Source organism: Trichosurus vulpecula, chromosome 1 (assembly GCF_011100635.1).
Source record: "Trichosurus vulpecula isolate mTriVul1 chromosome 1, mTriVul1.pri, whole genome shotgun sequence".
NCBI lineage: Eukaryota > Metazoa > Chordata > Mammalia > Diprotodontia > Phalangeridae > Trichosurus > Trichosurus vulpecula.
The window spans coordinates 305,907,509-305,930,409 of NC_050573.1; the positions used below are offsets into that span (position 1 = coordinate 305,907,509).

A 22,901-nucleotide genomic window follows, 5' to 3' on the forward strand; every position below is an offset into this window, starting at 1 on the left:
CTTTCCTCCTTCAATCTACCCCTCTTTCAAACTTCCCTATTTTTGTTGACGGCACCATTATTCTTGCAGGTTATCACAATCACAGTGTCATATTCAATTCTTCACTCTCCCTCCCTCTATATATTCAGTCATTTGCTAAATCCTGTTGACTCTACCTCCCATCTCTGAAACCTGGCCCCTTTTCTCTATCCACAGGGCCAGCTCACACCCTCATCACCTATCACCTTTAGTACTAAAATAGCATCCTTTTTGCCTCTCTTCCTTATGTCTCTCTTCTCTCCTATCCATGCTCCACACAGCTGCCAAAAGGATTTTCCTAAAGCACAGGTCTGATTATATCCCTCTCCTACTTTTCCACCCATGTTCAATAAACTTCAGGAACTATGTATTGACTTTAGCATCAAACATCATTTCATCTGTATCTTGTCCTTTTTAAATATCTAGTTTTGTGTTGTTGTTTGTTTGTCCTTCGTTCTTGAAGGGGACTATGACATCATGGAGGTGATGCCATGACATGCAAATGAATTGGATTTTAGTGAGGGAGGGCTGTGCAAAGTCTCCTCAGGAGCCATTTGAGTCCAGTGGCCAGATACACATCAGGATAACTGGAAGTGGCCCCAAATGTGGTGGAAGGCCTTGGCCCTTTAAAGCTAAGGTCTTTAGCAAGTATCAGTTTGAGTGAAGCAAAGCCTGCCTGTTCAGTGATTAAGGCTGGGTAAAAAAATGAGGCAAAAAATGGCCTCTTTAACCTAGTCCAGAAAAAAGAATCAGACTGGGAGGGGAAGACCTTCAGGGTTTCTGGCCAAAAGAGAAGCAATTCCTATTTACATTCATTCTGAGCCAATCAGGGCCCAAACAATGACCAAGTGGGGTTTGGCCTGGGACCTATTGTTGGCCATTCAGTGAGAGCCAGAGTGATTTGGGTTTAAGGTATGATCCTTAAGAAAGTTTTGTGTAAGTTTTATAATAAACATAATTATTAATGCAGGAATAAATATATATAATTTCTAAATAAGCAAATAGATTTCATGCTCAAAAATGATTTACTGATGGGGCACTTGATCAAAAAAGTTTGAAGACCCTTATTATACAGAGGAATAAGCTGAGGTCCAGAAAAGTGAAGTGACTTGTCCAGTCACACAGGTTTTAAAATAGCAAAGCTGTGATTTAAAACCAATTCCTCTAATTCCAGAACCAGTGTTCTTTCAATTATCTTCGTGTTGCCTCCACAAAGGAAGGCTTTAGAATATGAGCTCCTGAGGACAGTGTTACCTGTTCCTCTGAATACTTATCATGCATAGGCACTCAAAATATGTACATTAATGGTTTTGCTGTTGTTTGTTGTTCAGCCATGTCCAATTCTTCATGACCCTGTTGCAGTCTAGGAGTCTTGGGAACCCTAAAATGCAAGCGCAAAGAGCACGGGTCTGCCTGGAAAGAATTCAACCACTCTTCTGAAAGTCATCTTTCAGCCCAAGTAGCTTATTAAAAAACACAGGTTGGGGTGGGCAAGATTCCTAGTGAGTCTGGGCATTTGTGACACCAATACTAGCAGGCCAGATTTTAAGAATCTGAACAATTTAATGGGGGCAAGACTGACTTTTTTATAGGGAAAAAGATTGTGACAAGATTTGGATGGGATCAAGAAGAGGGATCAAGGACCAAGGAGCCTGAGGTGATCTAGAGGTAACAGAGAAGGGGTCTAGATGGGATTAAGGGGTGGGAAGTAGCCTGGGGTGGTCTGGAGGTAACAGATAATGAAGGGCTGTGGTGGGACCACAATGAAAGGATAGTTGAAAGGATTATTGCGTGTCTAGATGGGGATGTGTGGGCAAGTTGAGAAGCTGGGTTGTGTTTTGGTGGTCCAGGTCCCATAGCCTGTCAACCCCATGGACCATAATATGCTATACCCTTCTATCCTCTACTATTTCTCAGTCTGTCCAAGTTCATATTCATTGTTTCTATGATACAATGTTTCTATGATCCATGTATATAGATGTATAAATATGTACATACGTACAGATATATATGGATCTATCAATATATATCCACATGTGTATGTGAATATGTATATATGCATACATATACATACATATATGTACACTAATGGTACAGATGGTAAATTAGATTGTAAACTGACGCAACAAAACAAATTCACATTGGGGGGACGAAGATTCTACAGAATTTGAGGAAGCGGTAATGGGATATTATTTATAAGGGAAGGCTTTGTAGAGAAGATGGCAATTGATTGAACTGGGCCTTGAAGTACTAATATGATATCAACAGGAAGAGATAGAGAGGGTCCATACAGGCAAAGTTTTATAAACCAAGAGAATATCAGAACAAAGGCACAGAAGATGGAAAGAGAAATCAAGTAAGATGTTTATGATGTAGCATTTGCACAAAAGAATACAGAGAAATGAGGCTAGGGCCAGGCTAAGGGAAACCTTGGATATCAAGTTAAGAAGTTCATCGACGGAATGTTGCACTTGGAGGCAGGAAGATCTGAGTTCCAGTCCTGCCTCAGATATTTAGCAGCTGTGTGGTCCTCAGCTTGACCTCTCTGAGTCTCAATTTCCTCATCTGTAAAAACGGGCATAATAATACTACCCACCTGGTAGGGTTGTCGTGCAGATAAAATGAAACAGTATATGTGACGCGCTTTGCAAACTTTCAAGTGCTATGTAAATACTAGCATTATTCCATAGGCAATGGGTACCTGATGAAGAATTTTGAGTAAAGCAGGGTCATAATCCAAGTGATACTTTGAGGAGATCAGGTGGCCGAGTTGGTTGGAGGAAGAGCCAAAGAGAAGGTTAGGAAGCTATTGTAAAGGTTTAGGTCTGATATAATTGGTGGATGGGCTAGGATAGTGGCAGTGGAAATGAGAAGTAAAGGACAAAAGCTAGAGGTTTTATGAAGAACAAATGTCACCATTCTAGCCCCATCCTCATTATCTTTTGCCTGGAATATTGGGATAGTCTACTAACCTCCTTGCCCCTTCTCTTCCCTTCCCAATCCATCCTTGACACTGCTACCAAAGCAATGAGCCTAAGGACTGACTCTTGAAAGGCCTGACTTCAGATGGAGATCAGAGGTAGCTTTTTATGCCCTTAGATAAAGAAGCCAATTAACATGGATTAAAAGTAGGATACAGCCTTTGCCTCCCAAGCCAATCAATTTCTAGAGACTGTCCCCTCGATATTTAGGGAAAGAACTTCTTTAATCTATGTAAGGCCAAAGTACAGTAGATACTGATTCTTTCACACCATCTAATGGTATGCGTTGCAATCCATCCATGCAATATTCACTTTTAAGGAATGATTAGGCTTTGGAAGTAGATTTTTGTGGAGGCAGTGTTTTCACTCATTTGAATTAAAATGGTGTTTGATGAAGGTAAGCTACTAGATTGCAAACTCCACTATCTGTTATTAAGTGCCTAACACATTAGGCCCTTACATGTTTATTGACTGAAGAATATCAAGTTGAGAACTAATTAATCTCTTTCTCGAAGAATTAATCTCTAGTCCCACATTACTCACTTCTTGGAGATAGTATGTGACTTTCCCAAGGTCACACAGTTACTGAGTGTCTGAGGCAAAATTTGAACTCAGCTCCTCCAGATTCCAAGTCCATCAGAAAATCCTGTATAGCACTTAACTGTCTATTACTGTTGAGGGTACCCATTATCCTCATAGTCATGTAGGCTCACAACTTTTTTGTCAACTTCAATTCCTCACTCTCATTTACCCAATATAAAAATTTCATATATTTTTTTTTCATTTTTACCGCCATAGGTCTCATATAGGTCTCTTCATACAGCCACCATCCTAGTTCAGATTCTCATCACCCCTCACTTAGGCTATTATCATAAGCTTCTAGTTGGTCTCCCTAACTTATCTATCCCCACTCCATTCCATACTATACTCAGCTGCCAAAGTGATTTCCTTAAAGCCCGAGTCTGTCCACATCACCCCTTTCCTCCCCCCTCCTTCCAAACTTCTGTAGCTTACCTCCAAGATAAATTATAATATCTGCTGTTTGGCATTTTAAAATCTTACAACCAGGCCCCTTCCTACCTTTCCAGCCTTCTTATACTTTACTGTTTTCCATGTACTCTTTAATCTAGAGACATCGTCCTCCTTCATATTTCACGAACAGGATACTTAAGTGTATCTCCAAATTCTAAGCCTTTTCAATAACTGTCCCCATGCTCTTCTTCCTTATCCCTCTATCATAATTTCTTTCAAGCCTCAGCTGAAATCTCACCTTCTTCAGGATACCTTGCCCTCCTCTTCCCTCTCCCCTTCCCCACCTGCTTCCTTTCCTCTACTGCATATATCTTATTTATACATGGTTATTTGCATGTTAGAGCAATTAAGTGGAGAAGGAGATAGAAACAAGAAGCCTCCTCTTCATGAATTCAAATCTACCATTAGACATTTACTAGCTGTGTGACGCTGGGCAAACTACTTTACCCTGTTTGCCTCAGTTTCCTCATCTATAAAATGAGCTAGAGAAATAAATGCATTCCAGCATCTTTGCCAAGAAAACCCCAAATGGGGTCACAAAGAGTTGGACACAATTGAACAAGGTGTATGTATCATACACACACACATACATATATATTATTATTGTGAACTTAGCTTTGACCATTTTAAGGGTCTGTGGGGTTTTGGGGCCACCTTTTGATAACAGCTAGCCTTTAGCACTGAGATATTATATGACCTGCCAGGGTCCCTAAGGCCAATATGTGTCAGTGGTGAGACTTAATTATAATAGCTAACATTTATATAGTGCTTAAACATATGCATAGCTCTGGAGATGTGTGTGTGTCAACCTCATTATCAATGTGTACATCCCTGGAAAGTACACTACCAAGGTAAGTGAACTTATCTATAGCATTCAAAACTTCTCCATTTGCTGTAATTGGTGGTGGCTGAAGGAGCACCTGTGTTTTCTTGGTGTTAATTGTTAGGCCAAAATTAGCACAAGCACCAGAGAATTGATCCATACTTCCTTGAATCTCAGTTGCAGAGGCTGCATTTAGTGCACAATCATCTGCAAATAGAAAATCATGCACCAATACTCCTTCCACTTTGGTCTTGGCTTGTAGCCTTTTCAAGTTGAAGAATTCACCATCAGTGTAGTAGCTAACTTTGATGCCATGTTCATCCTCATTGAAAGCATTTGACAGTATGGCTGAAAAGATCATGCTAAAAAGCATAAGAGCAAGCACACAGCCTTGCTTCACTCCACTGGTGACTGGGAAGGCATGAGAGCATTGTCCATTATCTAGAACCTCAGGCCAGCATGCTGTCATGAAATTGATGTACAATGCTGATGAACTCCGGGAAACCAAATTTTGACATAATTTTCTATAAGCCCTCATGACTAATAGTATCAAAGGCCTTGGTCAGATCTACAAATGTTATATACAGACCTTTGTTCTGCTCCTGGCATTTCTCCTGGAGTTACACATTACTAGTGAGGTTGACGCATGCATTGCCAGAGCTAGCTCAGTGTTTGGGAGGCTCCAAAGGAAAGTATGGGAGAGAAGAGGTATTAGACTGATTACCAAACTGAAGGTCTACAGAGCTGTGGTCCTGACCTCATTGTTGTATGCCTGTGAAACCTGGACAGTCTACCAGTGCCATGCCAGGAAATTGAATCGCTTCCGTTTGAGTTGTCTAAGGAAAATTCTGAAGATCACCTGGCAGGGTAAGGTACCAGACACTAAGGTCCTTACTCAAACTAAACTGCCAAGCATTTAAATTCTGCCTCAGAGAGTGCAACTACAATAGGCTGGCCATGTTGTTCGAATGCAAAATGTAAGCTTCCCCAAAAGACTATTTTATGGAGAACTCATGCAGAGCAAATATTCACATGGCGGTCAGAAGAAGTGATACAAGGACACTTTCAAGGTCTCTCTCAAGAACTTTGGAATTGATAGTATGACATGGAAGATTGGCACAGGACCACTCAGCATGGCGTTCCCACATCAGAGAAGGTGCTGTGCTCTATGAGCAAAGCAGAATGGAAACAGCTTAAAGGAAAGGCAGGATGTACACGTTTGGAGTATCCGCCCCAAATATTCACACAGACTATTTGTGTCCGACTTGTGGTAGAGCATTCCAAGCTTGTATTGGCCTGATCAGCCACAGTCGGACACGTTGAATTTTGACTCAAGCCTAGCTATGTCATTTTGGTCCTCTTCGAGAAGGAAGGACAACAACCACCAACCAATATACATACACATACACACACTCATACACTGCTAGTAGGAAGCTAAGTGACCTGATGGATAGAGCCCTGGACTTTGAGTATGAAAGCTTTGAGTTAAAAATCTCTGTCACCTATTGTGTTGGTCCTGGACAAGTCACTTAACCTGTGTCTGTTTCTCCAAATGTAAATCAGGGATCACAGACAGCATCTGCCCACAAGGTTGTTGTGAGGATCAGATGAAATATTTGTAAAAGCATGCCTGGCACATGATAGGCACATAATAAATTTTTATTCCTTCACCCTCAAAATTTAACGTTTTTTATAACTGACAAACCCTCAATTTCACAATTGCATATTCCATATTTTTCATTTTTTTTTAAACTTTTGTATAGGAACTCGATGTGAGGGATTCAATTTGTGGTTCTTCCAAAACTTTGTAACTTTGAAATGAACACCTAATTTGGTTTATTGGAGTTTATGTTACAGGCAGGTGCATGCATATATGCATTATAGGTGTGTGTATGTGTGCATGCGTGCATACACATACTTGGTCAGATAAGGAAGCTGGCCTTCCACTGGATGCTGAGGAGGGGCCCTTCTGTTTCTACAACCTCCACCCCTCCGCCGACACCACACCCCAATCCCTCGAGTTTGGGGGCCTTAGAGCCCGCTCCACCCGCCGCACTTTACGTCGGACCCCAGAAGTCGCGTTTGCCTGCTCGGCCGTAAAGCAGGCGGCTCCCGGGATTCCGCGACGGGTTTCCCAGCAACGGCTTAAAGCCCGGGAAGTCCCGGAACAGCCGGCGGCCCTTTCCTGGTCCCAGCGCCGGCCAGGCGCGTCCCCGGCCTCGCTCGGGCCCCGCGCGCGCTCCCGCCCCGGCACCAGTTGACTCGGGCGCCCATGGAGGGCGAGGAGGAGGCCCGGGGGGCGGCAGCGGGGGAAGCGGGGGGAGCGGGAGGCGGCGGCCCCGTGGAGCTCTGCCTTATGGACAAAGCCATCTGCAGGTAAGGGACGCGCCAGCCCGGCCCCGGGTCCTCCCGAGAGCACCGTCCACTGGACCCTTTGCTGCAACCAAATTGCGGATGGGCCAAGCTACCTTTCCGCCGCACGCTTCAATCCGTCAATCAAGAAGCAAGTATTAAGCTCTTACTGTGTGCCAGGAGCTAGGTATGATAGACAGCATTCATAGAGTGCCGAAAAGGTGTTACACAATCACAAGCTATCTGCTTATCTTACAAGATAATAAGTATCCTGTTATAACATATTGCTAGGTGGCCCTGGGGCCAGAGACCGAGCCTCATATTCCTTAGGTCCTAACTATGTGACCCTGAAGAAGACATTTAACCTCAGTCTCAGTTTTCTCATCTGTAAAATGAGGGTCATAATAGCTCAAATGAAACGATGTTTACTGCACTATGCAAACCTTGAAGCCATATATAAGTCCTGGCTATCGTTAGGATCCTTAGAAACAGCCCTTCGAGGTAGCTGCTATTGTGAGCCCCATCTTTATAGGTGAGGAAGCTGAAGCTTAGAGAGATGGACCTGCCCAGGGTCACACAACTAGGAAGCAAGGCTCCAAACCCTTATCTTTCTGACTCCTAGGTTCACTTCAAGCAACCTAGCCGTAAACATTCAAGTGCTATACATGCCACTGAAAGACTTCAGGTCACTAATCCAATTCATACTTGGCAGACCTGAGATTCAGCTTGCAGAGCGTGTAGTTCCATTCCCTCCTTTTATAAAGGAGGAAAAAGAAGAGGTTAAGTGGCTTGCTGTAGTGGGCAGGTTGTTGGCCTTGGAATCAGGAAGACTCGAGCTCAAGTGGCCTCTTTTGATACTGACTAGCACATAATTACCGTTGGAAAATCCTTCATCTTTCCAGAGCTCATCTCATCTGTAAAATGGGGATGGTAGTAATAGAAGTAGCTGTTTATTTCCCAGAGTTGTTGTGAGGCTCAAATAATGATAATGTGTGTAAAGGGCTTTGCAGGCTTTAAATTATTGTGTAAATGTCAGTAATTATTTTTTTTGTCCACATCTACAATTTCACTGGCTTAGGGAATTCATCATGGGGAAATTCACCTTACCAGAGCAGGTTGGTATCTTCTCAGTGGTGCAGTGGCGTCAGGAAGACTTGCTTTCTCATTTCTTCTCCTGGGCAAATGACTTAACTTCCATTTGCCTCTGTTCCCTCATCTGTAAAATAGAGGTGATAATAATAGTACCTACTTTCCACAGTTCTTTTAAGGATCAAATATGATAATAATAGTTGTCAAGCACTTTGTAAAACCTTAGAAAGCTATGTAAGTGCTAAATGTCTTGCCCACGGATGCACATCTAATATGCTGGGGGTTTTTTGGGGGGAGGAGGGGTGCGGGACAAGGATTGAATCTTCCAGACTCAGTTATTATTATCCAGATTCACACAAAAAACTAGTGGCAGAGACAGTAGCTGAATCCATGTCTCCCGATTTCTAATCCTCCTTGCTTTTTTCCACGGCAGCATGGTGTTAACTGAGCTTAAGGATAGTAACTAGCTCTGTGATTCGTTAGTATGAACAGACTCCCTTTGCCAATTCAAGCTGGCACCTTCTCCACAACTTACAGTTTTAGCAGTTTAGACTCAAGAGCACTAAAAGGTTAAGTGACTTGTCCAGAACCAGTTTGTGTCAGAGGTGGGTATGAAACCAACTCTCTGGGCTGCCTCAGGCTGACTTTCCATGCTGGGGATATGAAGACAAAATGAAAAATGTTCCTTGCACCCAGGGAATTTACAGACTAATATGGAGGTAAGACATCTGCAGACAATTACAGTACAAGTCAGAATGTGTAGAAATACATAGGAAATGTTCATTGGGGAAAGTTGAGAGATTCAAGGAGGGAGGGGTTATTTCTTGGGGGGAGAGGGGAAGGGTTATTTCTAATTGATAAGCAGGAGTGGTATAGGAAAACTTCCTGGAGGAGGTATTTCTTGAGGGGGGCCTTGAAGGAATATAATTTCAACAGGTAAAGAGGTGAAAGGAAGAAAGTACCTTACACATAGTAGGCAGTGGATAAAATATTTGTTAAATTGAAGCATTGAGGGAGTTGGGGGTGCGGTGGCTTGGGGAGACAGGAGGGGTGGCCCACACATAATCAGCTAGTAGTCTAGTTTGAATGGGTTAAAGTTTCTTTTCCCTTATACTCTTGCGACAAAAACAGAGATCATGTAGAAATGTGCAACAGGCTAATCTAGGAAGGGTTAATTCCAGACAGCAATAGGGAAGTTAGGAAGAGAGGAGGGTTTGGGAAGAAAGATGAGTTTAGTTTGAAAATGTTGAGTTTAAGAGGTAGTTAGAAATGCTAGTCTGAAGGTCTGGAGAGAGGTTAGATTGTGAGTTGAGGGAATTCTTGGTGAATGACCTCAATTTTCTATGAAACTTCTAATGAAGTCATACCTGACTTCAGCTGAAAAAGGTTGGAGGGAAGTGCTATGGAAGCTTGAGGAAAGACCTTTTTAATAGATGCTGTGGAAAGAGGGATATGACTTCTATTAGGACGGAATAAAAAGATTGCTTTGCTGTAGTAATAGCACAACTGAGGTTAGATAACTTCTTATTCAGCAGCACCCACGCAGGCAAAGGGTGGAAGTAATTCAGGGTTGGGGTTTGGCAAAGTGTGAATAGTGATTGGGAATCCTTTTGTCAAGGAATTTGAGAGTAAAGAATTGGGTAGAATTGAACTTACTAAAAAATAGAGATTGGGGAGAGAGGGATGTTTAAGTAGAGGAGAGGTATAGAACTGACAAAATATTGATGAGGGAGGGATTAGCAATCATTGTGAGGATCAAGAATAGGTTTAGCAGTATTATCAGATAAAAGGAGTTTCTTGATCATGGAGATGATTCCGAGATTAAGGATGTGGCCTTTTTTTATGTAGCTGAGGTGGATTGGAGGAGCAGATTATAGCATCTGAGTAGATTAAGTAACTGGAAATTAAGGAGGTTGGTATCCCCTAATATGATAGCAGAAATTGAGGTTGGGCATTGAATTTATTAACAGGGTCAGCACAGTGGATAGAGTCCTGACTCTGGAGTCAGGAGGACCTGAGTTCAAGTCCAGCCTCAGACACTTACTGTGTGACCCTAGGCTTAACTGTGTTTGCCTCAGTTTCTTCATCTGTAAAATAAGCTGGAGAAGGAAATGGCAAACCACTCCAGTAACTTTGCCAAGAAAGCCTCAAATGGGGTTACGAAGAGTTGGACATGACTAACTGACTAAACAAAATTGAACTCATTAAGAAAAGAAGGTATCCTGGGGGTTAATAGACAACAACCCTCCGGATCTGATTTGAATGATAAATTTGGATAGATTGAACCTCAGAGAGGAGAGGGTTGCTAAATAATGGTGGTAAAGGGAAAATTTGGAAGTGGCAATGGGGAGGAAGAAGGATTCAGATTCCATCTTCAGGACGACTGAGTTTAGGGGGTATGAGAGAAAGTGAAATTAGAACTGGAAAAGGTCATAGATGTCATCTGCAAGAAGCCAAGCAGGTCTTAGACCCAAAGCACAGAAGAATCATGGTAGGAAGAGTTCTACAATGAATGGGGAAGTTTGTTATATTTGTACTATAGACCAGGACTTCCAGAGGGCATAGTGGAAAGGACTGGCAGGCTTGTAGTGGGACAGTGAAGGGATAGGATAAAATTGAATTGGGGTGAAAGAGTTAGAAAGGAAGAGGTGTGTTCTTTTCAGGAACTAGAAAAGGGGACAGGCTTTTATTTAAGTGACCACTGTGTGTCAGGCACTGTGCTTAGTTCTTTACAAATATATGTCTGTGGCACCAGGATGCGATATGGTAGGGATTTTGAGAATAATCATTCAACAAGTATGAAGCATCTGCTACATGCCAGGCATCATGCTAGTTGCTGGAGATATAAACACAATGAATCAAAAAAACCATACTTGAAAGCTTACATTCTAATGGAGAAAACAAGTACATATATATAAATGTACAAAGAATAAATCTACATAGAGTAAATACAAAGCAGTAAAATACAAGGTAGTTTAGAAGGGGAGAGAACTAGCAATTAGAAAAATCAGAAAATGCTTTGTGAAGAAGTTGGTACCTTGAACTTCCTCTTGAAAGAAGAGAAGGATTCTTGAAGCAGAGGTGAGGAGGGAGTGTATTTCAGGCCTAGGTTATGGCCAGTGCAAAGGTAAGGAGAGAGAAGGTAGAGTGACAGAAAGAAGGCCAGTATGGCTCAGTATGAGAGGAGTAATGTCTGAAGAGGCTGGAAAGATAGGTTGTGAAAACCTTTAAAAGCCTAACTGAGGAGTTAATATTTTATCTGAGAGGCAGTAGGGAGCCTACTACAGGTGATTAAAGAGGGGAGTCACATGGTAATCAAGAAGCTGTTGCAATGATCTAGGTGAAAAGTGATAGGGACCTGAACTACAGTGGTAGTAGATTTGTGAGAATAAGGAGTGGGAGGTAACTAACCTTTGGGGAATGAGCCTTGGGAGAGTGTCTTTGGACTAGAGTTGTTCTTGAAAGCCAGTGGGTGGAATGTTTTGAATCTGATCATTCCTCAAGGACTTGTCTTCTAGGTCTAACACTTGGCTAAAATGGCCTGTTGTTCTTGTTCTGGCGCACCTGTAGCCCTGAGGCAGGAGCAAACAATTGCTTGTTGATAGTCCAAATGAGAGGGATGAGGGCCTGAACTGGAGTGATTGTTACATGAAGATAAAGGTCCCTGTACAAAACATGATGAGAAAGTAGAGTTGACAAAACTAGGCAACTGATTGGGCACGGGAGGTCAGTGAGAATGAAGAGTCGAGCACACATTACTCCATGACTTGTAGGTTGTGAACTTGTATGACTGGAAGACAGAAATAGAGATGTTAGGAGGTGGTATGGGTTTAGAGGGGAAGATGAATTCAGTTTTTGACGAGCTGTTTAATATACCCATGGGATATTCCAGTGGACATGCCTGGAAAATAGAGATGTTAGACTGGAGCTTATGAGCTTATGAGAGAGATGGAAGCTTGAGATGATACTTGAGATGATACTTGAATCTATGGTACCTGATGAGATCACTGAAAAAGTATATAGAGAAAAGAGAAAGCCTAGGGCAGGGCACTGAATACAGTTAGCCATATAGTCATGATATGGATGATCCAGAAACAAAGGAATGGAGAAGGCCTGGACAGATAGGAAAAGGATGGTCACAGAGCAGTATCATGAAAAACCAGGGAGGAAAGCATGCTTGGAAGGAGGAGCTAGTCAGCAGTGTCAAATGCTACAGAGAGGTGAAGAAAGATGAGAACTAAGGACAAAATTATTAGATTTTTTCAATAAAGAAATCGTTAGTGACCTTGGAGAGAGCAATTTCAGCCAAGTGATGGGGAAAGAAGCCAGATTGGAAGATGTTGAGAAGTGAGTGGGAAATGAGAAACTGGAACAAGTATAAACAGGTGTTAACTTTGAAAATTAAGGTAAACTGAGGCAATAAAGTTCTGAGCACATTCATTTTATTGGTGAGACTAGTAGTCAACAACAAAATGGGTCTTGGACTTCTCATCAAGTCAAGACCATGAGGTAGAGCCAACGAGCCTTCATATAGTTCTGCGAAGTACAAGAGAACAGAGGATAGGAAGCATCAGATAGAAAACAATATGATTGGTTACAAAGTCTGAAGTATCATAGATAGCAGTAACAATATGATTGTCTGGATATTTGGAGGTAACAAATCCCATCCTACTGTCCAGAAAGGTTGATTGAGAAGAGTCCTTAGTTGAACAGAGATAACAGACTTCTGGGCAGCCACTTACATTCTGTAAGGCTTGTTAGTAGAATAACAGACCTCCCGTAATTGTACATGGGTATGCAAGGCTGTATAGAGATAAGTTTTCTTTCAATTAAAATGATTTTTCAGGAAACAACTTTTAAAACTTAATTCAAAATGGAAAACTGAACTTCTGGACTCATGAACTTCTGAACTTAACTCAGAGACAAAGAAATGACTCAGGCAGTTAGAGAACAGAATTAATTACAGAATGGATTCAAATAGAAAATGAAAAGTTAATATTTTATTTTTTCACTGTTTTTTCTGTTATCTGTCCCTTTTCTTTTCCCTTTTTTTATTACTGAAACTTAAATATACAACAAGAAAAGAAAAAGAAACATAAACTTAAATATTGAAACTTAAATACAAAGTAAGAAAAGAAAAAAACATGTCATGTGCACAGCAGAACATAAGAGAGGATTCAAAATATATAGCAATAAATTTCCATTTCAAGAAAGCCTGTATAATAAATACCACGCATTGTATTGAGAGCTGTCCATCTTTGCTTCCTTGTTAGTTTTCTTTTGTTCTCTGCTGTGCACTTTTTACTTTGTTCTTTTTTCTCCTTTCTTTTCATCCCACCCCAAGAAGGCTACAATTAAGCATGGATATATTTATAATGTGATATGTAGATACACATATACATATATACGACATACATCTATACATACACATATAGACATATACTTTCCCTAATAAATTCTACTTCTGATCTTTGTTTTTATGTTTGTGCATATCTGTCCTTTTCTTTTCATTCCCATGGCCCCACTCTAATCCAGGCCTTCACCCTTTCCTGGACTATTTCAATATCCCTTGACTCCAGTTTCTCTCCCATGCATTCTGTCCTCTCTACAGCTGCCAAATTGATATTCCTAAAGTAGAAGTCTAACCATATCATTCTACTGCTCAGGATGCTTCAGTGACTCCTTGTGTACTCAGTTTGGCCCAGTTTAAGCCCATTTGAGTCCCTTGACTCAGACCTATCTTTCCAAATTGATTTCTTGTTATTCTCTCTCAGATCTTCCAGTTGAACTGATTTACCTGCTGTTCCTTGTACATGATATTTGAATTCCCACTTTCATGCTTTTGCAAAATCTGTTCTTTAAGTCTGGAATACATCCCCCCATTTTACTTGACAATACTTGATGATAATCAGTGATTAAAGATCTTTCTCACCCATTCAGTAGGCCTCAGGTGGGGCCAGTTAAGGGAGGTTTGATTAGAGGCAGGCCCATACACTTTACTTACTAAATACTAAGCCCCAGGAATGCACCCTTTTGCTGATTGGACATGAAGCCCTCGGGCCCTAAAAACAGTATATATACCCAGAAAGTAGCCATTGTAAGTTTAGAATTCAGCCCAAGGAGAAGTAAGGACTCTTGAGATGACAGAGCTGAGAATCTGCAGACTAGTGAACTACAGAACTCAGCTGCAGAGAGAGTGCAGAGCAAGAGTGGAGACTAGGGAGCTGTGGAGACCAGACAACTGAGGGGGAAGAGAACACAGGCAAATAGACAGTTGGGATTTGGGAGTGTTTATGGGAAGGCCCCAGCAGGGGGGAAGGTTACAGGATGACTTGGTTCCTTGCTGTAATATTGTGTTATAATGTCCTTGTTGTTACACTGAGGTGGACTTACTGGTTTTGGAATACAATTACTGCTATATTGAATTGGAATTACTGGTTCTGGGATTTGATCCTCTGGTATCTAAATAAATGTTGTACTTCCTCTGCCTTCTACTTAGAGAATCTCTTACACTTTGCGATCTTGAACTACGCAGGTATGTTCATGACCATCTTCGAGGTCATGAATCTTGCCTTACTGATACACACTTCCCCCTCTTTAGAATCCCTGGTTTCCTTCAAGCCTCTGCTCATATTTGGGGGAGAGCAAGAGCCTAGTTTAGAGCATGTTGAGTTCGAAATTCTAGTGACACCTGGGTGGAGATGTACAGTAGTTGGAGGTGTGCCCCTGGAGCTCTGGAGAAAAGTTAGGGCTGACAATAAATATTTGGGAATCTCATATAGGTAATAGTTGAAGAAAGGATGAGGTAGTCAAAGGAAAGTATACAATGAGAAAAAACTTTAATTCATTCGTATAGTACCTTAAAGTTTACAAAGTGCTTTCATCACAACAATCCTGTGAGGTAGGCTATATATCAAGGTGGGGAGAATACTCCCTACTTTACACAAAAGAAACTGTGTCTCAAACCTGCCTAAATGCACACAGCTAATGAGGGTCAGAACTCTGGGACTCAAATATGAGTTTTCTGAGTGTTGAGATCAGTGTTTTGGGGGGACAGCACCACCGGGTGCCTTGAGGGAACATTTGCCTTAAAGGGGTGGGTAAGAGAAAGAAAAGACAGTGAGACAGTAATAGGAATAGGAAGAGAATCAGAGCAGTGTGATGTTTTATGTCTTGGCTAGATGTGTGGATGAGCCTGAAAGAGTATCCGTAGGGGAGAGTCTTCAACAATGTCAAAAGCTCCAAAGAGGTCAGGTGATGTCTGTTGGATCTGATGATGATAGCTGAGGCATTAGGGAGAGGAAACGATTAGAAAGTGGCCATGTTAAGCGTAGATCATGTTTTCAAGAAGTTAGCTGTGAAGGAGGAAAAGAAATAAGATGGTGGTTGGATAGCAGCAGGGTTGAGGGTGAAGGAAGAAGAGTTATTGAAGATGCATGAGGTAGAAATGATAATTACTAGACCAGGGTCCTAGACGGTACGAGTGGGAAGGAAGTACAGAGGAATCAAGGTATAGCCTTAGTGAGGAAGAAAGATGAACAAGAGGGAAGGAAAAGAGAATGTATGATAATGCCGAGGAGTTTTGAGGGATAACACTGAAAGATTTCAGAACCCTTATTGATGTCATTATCAATCATTAATTCAGAAGACTGATGCTGAACTATGCCTGCTGACTCTTGGCACAGTGGGACAGACTAGAAGTACAGAATCAGAAATATATTTTCAGCCATGGCCAATGTGTTGATTTGTTTTACTTCACTGAATTTTTTGTGACAAGAAAGAGTTCTGTTGTGGGTGGAGGGAGGGGAATGTGAGTCAGTGGGAAGTTTTGGTGATGTTAAAGAAAGTAACTGTTATGTAAAAAGTAGTAATTATTTTTTAAATGAATTTTAAGAGAAGAAACAAGTTGAAAGAGTTCTTGTCATTTTCTTAATCTCAATGAAGTAGGCAGTTAAGGTCATTGATGTGAGAAGTAGGAAAGCAGTTGAAGAAAGGTGAAAACTTGAGGAAAAGTTTTGGAACAGCTCTGGGGAATAAAACAGGGAATCAGTAAGTAGGGGAAAGAAGACTTGTTTAGCACAGTGAAGAAGACCTGTCTGAAATCATTAGCACTTCACTTTTTTAAAAAATCTAGGATGTGTTGGGGACAATGCACATGTCGCCCAGTTTCCTCTATAAGGTACTGTGTTGAATGCTGTTTTTTTCTGTTCCCTGCTGTTCTGACCTTTCTCCCTCCATATTTCTACAGATACCCATTAATAAAGAGTGATCCTTCTATATTATCCCTCCTACTGATATTTATTTACCTATCAGATTTTATTATGCATTTTGCCCTCTATCAGGAACTAATGTTTTATCTCTGTAGTGCTAGAGAAAAGTAATGAGCTCTGAAGTCTTGTCCACATCTTAAGAGTTTATGCTTCTTTTGTTGTCTAGCCTCACATTTACTTCGTGGTGGCCATAATGGGTTAGAAGACACTTTAAAAATTGTTGAACACCTCCATAATGTCCTTTTCAGTAATGTGAGGGTTTTTTTTTTGAGGGGGGAAGGCAGGGCAATTGGGTTTAAGTGACTTGCTCAAGGTCACACAGCTAGTGTGTTAAGTGTCTGATTCGGGATTTGAACTCAGGTCCTCCTGATTCCAGGGCTGGTGCTCTACACACTGCGCCACCTAGCTGCCCCATTGTGAGTTTTTAAAAACAAAATTGATTGTTTTTCTAGCAGGAATCATTCTTGTGTGGTTCAACCTGAAGATAGAAGGATATTCCATACATATTATTCCATTTTAAATTTAAGGTTTTTGTTACATATTTGGTAATGAAAATGTAACTCCATGAAGCTCCACCCTTATCTGTGTCCAAGCCCACACCTGTGAGCTGCTGTTGGTCCTGCATTCTGGCCACTTCTGCTACTTCCACCAAGGGAGCACATTAATTCCTCAAATAGCTCCGAATTCTTCTGGAGGGAGTCCCTGTTCCCATTGCCTGTGCTGGGCCAGGGAGTCCTTGATACCTAGCTTGGTGGAAATATTTTCCTGAATTTTCTACTTGTAATAATTCAGAATTATCTTTCTATGGCAAGAGAGGTTCCCTTCCAGTATAGAGGTAGGGTCTGAGTCCATGAACTCCAGAAAGCATGTGGAAAGGCTGTTGATACTCTGACATAAGTTCCAGTTGCCTTGAGAGGAGAGGGACCTAGGAAAACCAAGGTTCTTTTTCAATGGCTATCAAGGCAATCAAATTATATTTTCAGACAACTCTTGTCAGAGCTAGAGGAAGGGTCAGCATGTTAAGTAGAAAACACATTGGAGTGAGAATCAGGAGACTTTAGTTCTAGTCCTGGCACTGCCACTAGTTAGTTGTTGTTTAACCTCTCTAGGCAGCAACTTTCTCAACTACAAAATGGGGAGTTCACAGATTATTGATTTAGAGCTGAAGGGTATCTTAGGTTTGTGGAGTCATAGACTTAGAGCCACAGGGGACCTTAGAAGGCCATTGAGTCCAGATCCCTCATTTTACAGATGTGGAAACTGAGGCTGAGAGAGGTTACACAGCTGCTAAACTTCTGAGACCAGCCTTCATGTCACTAAGTCTAGTGCTTCCTTTCAGACATTACAGTACATGATATCTTAGTTCCCTGCCAGTTCTAGATTTCACATGAATGATGCTAATAGTAAGAATTTCAGAGACTTTTTTGCCTGCTAGTGGGAGAAAGATTTGGGAGCAGAAACTGGTTCTTGAGGTACTGTCTTTTCTACTTACCAAGGCTGGTCATCAACTTCTTATAACATGATACTAACATAAAATAATATACATAAAGCCCTTGCAAACCCATAAAGCACAATATAAATATCAGTTTTCATTATTGTGGCCTTGTTACATCTTGAGAAAAATAAGTTTCCAGGCACATTTGCCTCTGCTGTGTATGTCATGTTTTCATTATTGTTCTGAAATGCTGGTTTAGTTTCTAAAATCCACTGTGTACTACGAGTCGTTTTGACGCAAAGTAGGAAGGCTCGTTTCTGTTGAATAACATGATAAGCGTATTAAAACTTATTTTATGTCTTATTTTTTCATCAAACCTATTTTTTATAGCCTGCTAGAAGTATCTTTAAGTTCAAAACTTCATACAATCAACCTTCATTGCAACAATATCTCCAAGATCGAAGGCCTTTGTCATCTTTTGAATTTACGGCATTTAGATCTATCATCTAATCAAATAAGTCAGATCGAAGGACTTAACACACTGGCAAATTTATGTACTTTAAACTTGGCCTGCAATTTCATCACAAAAGTGGAAGGTAAGCAGGTGGTGCTTAATTTTATGTACTACTCCAGACTAGTCTGACTGTTTACATTGATTTGTGTCTTATACAAAAAGAATGTGCATTTTATTACTTTTTATTATTCTTCATTGAAGATTAACTGTAGGGTTTCTTACTAGACAGAATTCTTTTGTAAGGAAAATATCAAGCCTATTGTCACAATATCAACATTTAATTTATTAAGTGTTTTTAAAAAGTTCTTAATAATAATTGATTTTGTTAGTTTTTATGGCTTCATAAGGATCAATGACATTACCAAAAATACTTTTGCTTGTTTTTAGATTAACATTAAAACATCTAGATGTATAATAAAGTGATTCTTATATTGGCTTTTCATTTCCTTTTTTTAGGACTTGAAAAATTATTGAATCTAACTAGACTTAATTTGTCTTATAATCATATACACGATCTTCAAGGTAAGTGGATTGGAAAATAAATGGTCTGAGGCTAAAAAAAAAATTAACCATATATCATGAAGTATTTCAGCACAGGGTAGTTTGAGGTTAAATTTTTGTATATTAACATTTTGCATATATTAAGTACCAACCTTAACAGCATACAGCTTTGGCACCTCATGGACAAAGTTTATATTCCTTCTTACTGTCACTCAAAAATGGGCAAGCTGGAAGCCAGCAAGAGTAGGGTACTGTAGGTACAGTGAATGGGGATGACCTCTGTTATTTAACTTCAACTGCTGAGGGTAACTTGGTGGAAATGGCTCAATTACATTATATTAGGTATGTAAATCAATTTCAACTTGAAACTATTAAAAAAAAACTTAAAAAGGTTAATTCAGAGACTTCTCTTCATAGTGTAATATAAAAAATTGCACGGTATTTTGATATAGTACATAATTCAATTAAAGTTATTTTTTTCTTTTCTTGTCTCTGTACAACTATATTTTGACTAAATTTTATGCACTGAAGAGATGTAGTGATAAATGTAGTAATGAATGGCGAGTGGACATATAAAGATAGTAAGATTGAAAAACTAAAATAAGAAGAATATTGAACTCACTTTTCTCAGGAACCTAATTAACCTTTTGCCCCTTGTATTCACTGCTGCAGGAAGGTCTATTGGAATGCCAGTGGCATAAAACAGTTATGCTTTATTGTTCTAATTTATCCCCGGTTGATTGAGCTTCTTGCTTCCCCAAGAATGGGAATGAGTTCCAAACAAGTTTTTTTCCACTCCTAAATCCTCAAGATATTGAATGTAATTATTATTCAGCCTCTGGTTTTATATAACACATGACACTTGGAGTCATACTTCACCCTTCGCTTTTGAGTGAGACACATGCATCGACCATGCATTGTTATCACAGATCATTTCCATTGAATATTCCTTTCTCAAATGTTTATTAAGAACCTACTGTGTGTGAGACACTGTACTTAGTGCCACAGAGGATACAAGAGAAAGAATAAGACCTAATCCCTGCTAAATACTTAAAACAGTTTTCTATAGGGAAATAAAACACGTATTCAAATAATTATTAATACCGAGTAGAATATGAATTATGTCAAGAGGGGCTAAAATAAAATGCTTTAGAGAATTTGGAGATTTGTGGACTGGAACAGTCAGGAAAGGTATATTGTAGAACATAGTACATGAACTGGGTTTGTAGAATCATAGAAAATTATAGACTTTTATTATCTGTTTCTAATGAGAATGTAGTTATCTGTGTCTCTTTTGCGGGCATATTTTCCTGAATATGAATCATTCACTTTTAATGGTGAAAGTGGCAATTCTTTTTTAGGCTGTCTCAGTAGGCACCAGAGTTTGGGTTCTTGTGGGAAAATTACTATACAGGAAACTAAATTTGCTGAATTAATGAATCATCAATCACAGTGAACTTTTAATGGCACCTGGTACTCCAAGGAGAAAGAAAATTACAGCTGCTTTAATATGCTGAATTAATAAAATATAATAGTGAAACTTTTAATAACACCTAATACACTATTCTATAGTGTAAAAAAATCCCTAAAAGATACTAAACAAACATTAGCAAACATAAACATCCTTAATAAGGATTATTACATTAGCAATTAAGCATTATCACTCAGGACAAATCTGTTTAGAAGAAAGAACTAAAAGCTTCTAGATATAAAGAAAAAATATTTTTAAATAGTACAATCAGTCAACAAGCCTCTATTAAGCTCCTACTATTTACTAGACACTATGCTATGCCCTGGGGATACCAAAGCAAAAGTTATGCAAAACCCTACCCTCAAGGAGCTTAGATTCTTCTTGTGGAAATAACATGTACACATATAAGTGAATACAAACTATACACAAAGCATGTATACAACAGTGTATTCAGGGGAAGGAGGTTGGCCTAAGCAATTAGGCATTTCAAAAAGGGCCATCCACATACACTAGACTACAAGCTTCATGTAGGCAGGGACTCTACCTGTTTTTGTATTTCTTAATGTACTTAACATGGCTCTATACATATTGCAGATGGTAAATAGTTTATAAATGAAGGAATGATGCTTCTTATTATTGCTGTTTAAATTTTATGATTATTAGCCATGTTTCTAAGACTACTATGGATTTTTTCCCAGGAATTTGGACTGAGAATGTTTTTTGCCTTTAGTCAAGTCATATCTGAAACCAAGGCACACTTTTCTATATACTTGCCAAACAAAGGTGAACTGAAATGTACCCTCAGTGGATGCCTTTTAATTGATAAATGATGTCCTGAGAGAATGAAAACCTATTATGTTGAGGGAGATAGCATGGGCAGACTATATTACAAATTGATAAGTTTAATGTTTTAGCTCAAGGAAGGTACAACTGACTGTTTGTGGGTAGAGCCAGGACATATTTCCTAAGCCTGGGTACCTCACAAATTAGTTCGGAATTTGAACTCTGTGTCATCCTACTTATTAGCATGCTACAAGAACTTAATGAGACAGATGGGCTCTTTTTACACAGTAACAAAAGCCAACTCATCTATCAAGATGAATAAAATCTATTTAATGCTTATTTTGAATTAAACATAGCAAAAAGTTCTGTTATAACTTGTTTGTATATGTATATTACAGGGTTTTTACACCTTCGTGGAACCAGGCATAAAATTAGTCACATTGACCTACATAGCAATTATATAAGTAATATTCATCACTTACTCCAATGCATGGTAGGATTACATTTCTTAACTAATCTTACTTTGGAGAAAAATGGAAAAAGTAATCCAATCTGTGATCAGCCAGGTATGAGCACTTAAATAAAGTATATAAATAAAGTATATAAAATAAAATATAGCGTGGTATTAAAGACCCTCAGAGTTTGTTATTTGTTGACCGAAATGTGGGGATTTTTATAGCCTCCATTCCTTCTGGTCTTAAATCCATAAAACAGATAACAATTAAATTAATTAATAAAATAAGTAACTTGATGCCCAAAAGGTGGAATGTTGGGGCTAAAGGATTACTAAATTTAAAAGCACTTATTCAGCTTTGCATCTGGAATTTAGAAACTTATTACTTAAACTTGTGATCTCATCAGTGTGATCTGGTAGAAAGAGTATGATTTTGGATTTAGGAGATTTGATTTGAAATACAGCTCTGACGTTCTCTAGCTACGTGACCCTGGTTAAGACATTTAAATTGTTGCTTAGTTTCTTCATTTGCAAAATGGAGATAAACAAATGTATGTACAACCTATGGCAGAGAGTAGTTTTGAGCAAAGTCACCTGTAAACTTGTTAAGTACTGTATAACTGTGAGTTATTATTGTACCCTCTTTAGTGGTACAGTTTGTAAGTTCCCTTTGCCTTGTTATCCTGTGACATTCTTGACTGTGTCTCTTCTAAAAAGTGTCCATCCAGTGTACTGAGGACTTTCTTCTGGTCCTCTTAGTATCTCATTGGTACCTGTGTAACACGTGGGTCATCCATTTCTCATCCTTACTACATAGCACTTCCTTTTCTAGTCATAAATGTCTTTAGTAATCTCATTTATGTCCAGGAAATAATTTTTGTGTTTCTTTTACCCCCAGGACATCATTGTTAATACACGCCAGCATTCTTACAACTATTGTGTGTCTTTCCATTGCCCTTTGAGTCATTTAAAATTTTACTTTTTTAGATTGTGGTGTTCTATGACTTGTGTTCATGTGGTATCACCAACAGGATCAGAGATAAATTTTTACAGTATTATATTACTGCATTCAAAAGACAAATGGTGTACTTATAAAGCTAGAAAAAATGTTAAAAACCCTCTTGTTGGGGAAATGCCCACCAGTGAAATCATAGATCCTTTGAAGAATTATGATCTTA

At 39.6% G+C, this 22,901-nt stretch overlaps 1 protein-coding gene across 1 annotated transcript in view; it reads left to right on the forward strand.

Annotated features, from left to right (window-relative positions):
* The first annotated feature begins 7,206 nt into the window (after nt 1–7,206).
* Nucleotides 7,207–22,901, forward strand: part of LOC118855019 (leucine-rich repeat and coiled-coil domain-containing protein 1-like) — a 71,556-nt gene continuing 55,861 nt past the window's right edge. Inside the window, 4 exon segments of the mRNA XM_036765158.1 lie at nt 7,207–7,230; nt 18,391–18,596; nt 18,971–19,036; nt 21,668–21,835. Coding sequence (XP_036621053.1) covers nt 7,211–7,230; nt 18,391–18,596; nt 18,971–19,036; nt 21,668–21,835 — 460 coding nt within the window. The 5' untranslated portion in view covers nt 7,207–7,210.